Source organism: Bison bison, unplaced genomic scaffold (assembly GCF_000754665.1).
Source record: "Bison bison bison isolate TAMUID 2011002044 unplaced genomic scaffold, Bison_UMD1.0 scf7180017864280, whole genome shotgun sequence".
Lineage (NCBI taxonomy): Eukaryota > Metazoa > Chordata > Mammalia > Artiodactyla > Bovidae > Bison > Bison bison.
In genome coordinates, this window is record NW_011494852.1 from 6,522,955 (window position 1) to 6,523,633 (window position 679).

The 679-nt window shown below is 57.0% G+C and overlaps 1 protein-coding gene across 1 annotated transcript in view; it reads right to left on the minus strand.

Moving 5' to 3' along the window:
- The window catches only part of CAPN12 (calpain 12), a 13,868-nt gene that overhangs the window by 11,653 nt on the left and 1,536 nt on the right, over positions 1 to 679 (minus strand). Inside the window, 1 exon segment of the mRNA XM_010849315.1 lies at positions 343 to 516. Coding sequence (XP_010847617.1) covers positions 343 to 516 — 174 coding nt within the window.

Below are 679 nucleotides of genomic sequence, written 5' to 3' on the forward strand. Positions count from 1 at the left end.
TCAGTCGTGTCCAACCCTCAGCGACCCCATGGACTGCAGCCTTCCAGGCTCCTCCGTCCATGGGATTTTCCAGGCAAGAGTACTGGAGTGGGGTGCCATTGCCTTCTCCAATTACGAGTGTTTAGTGGGTATCTAAGAATATTTTGTGTAAAATATGGATGGAGGGAAGTGTTCATGATTTGGAAGTCATTAGGTGATGGTGTAACATGAGGGTCCTTGGTTTGAGATCTTTGGCGAAGTGTCTTGGGGATCCCAGAAGTCAGGGGGCTCCAGGGGTCCCCTGTGGCCTGAGGGCTGCTGGCTAGGACTTGAGGTTGCTGCTGGGGGTGTCAGGGTCCTTACTTAGCATAGGCCTTTTCCAGGAGCGGAGCCCAGAACTCGTTCCGCTGATCGGAGCACACGAACATCAGCTTCCCCTTGCACACAGGCAGCCTGTCGTCCACCACGACGTCCACCCAGTGGCCAAACTGCCAGAGCTGGTGGGGGGATGGGCAGGGCCGGGGCTCAACTTCCCTCCTCCAACCCTGCTGGGCCCCCAGCCCCTGCCCCCTGACCCGGCTGTACCAGTCCAGGAATTCCAGCCCCAAGGGGACAGCGTGAGCTATGAAATCCATGTCACCCTGGGGGAAAATGAGGCATGAACAAAGGAACCGAGCTTTACCTGGAAGTGGAAGACACC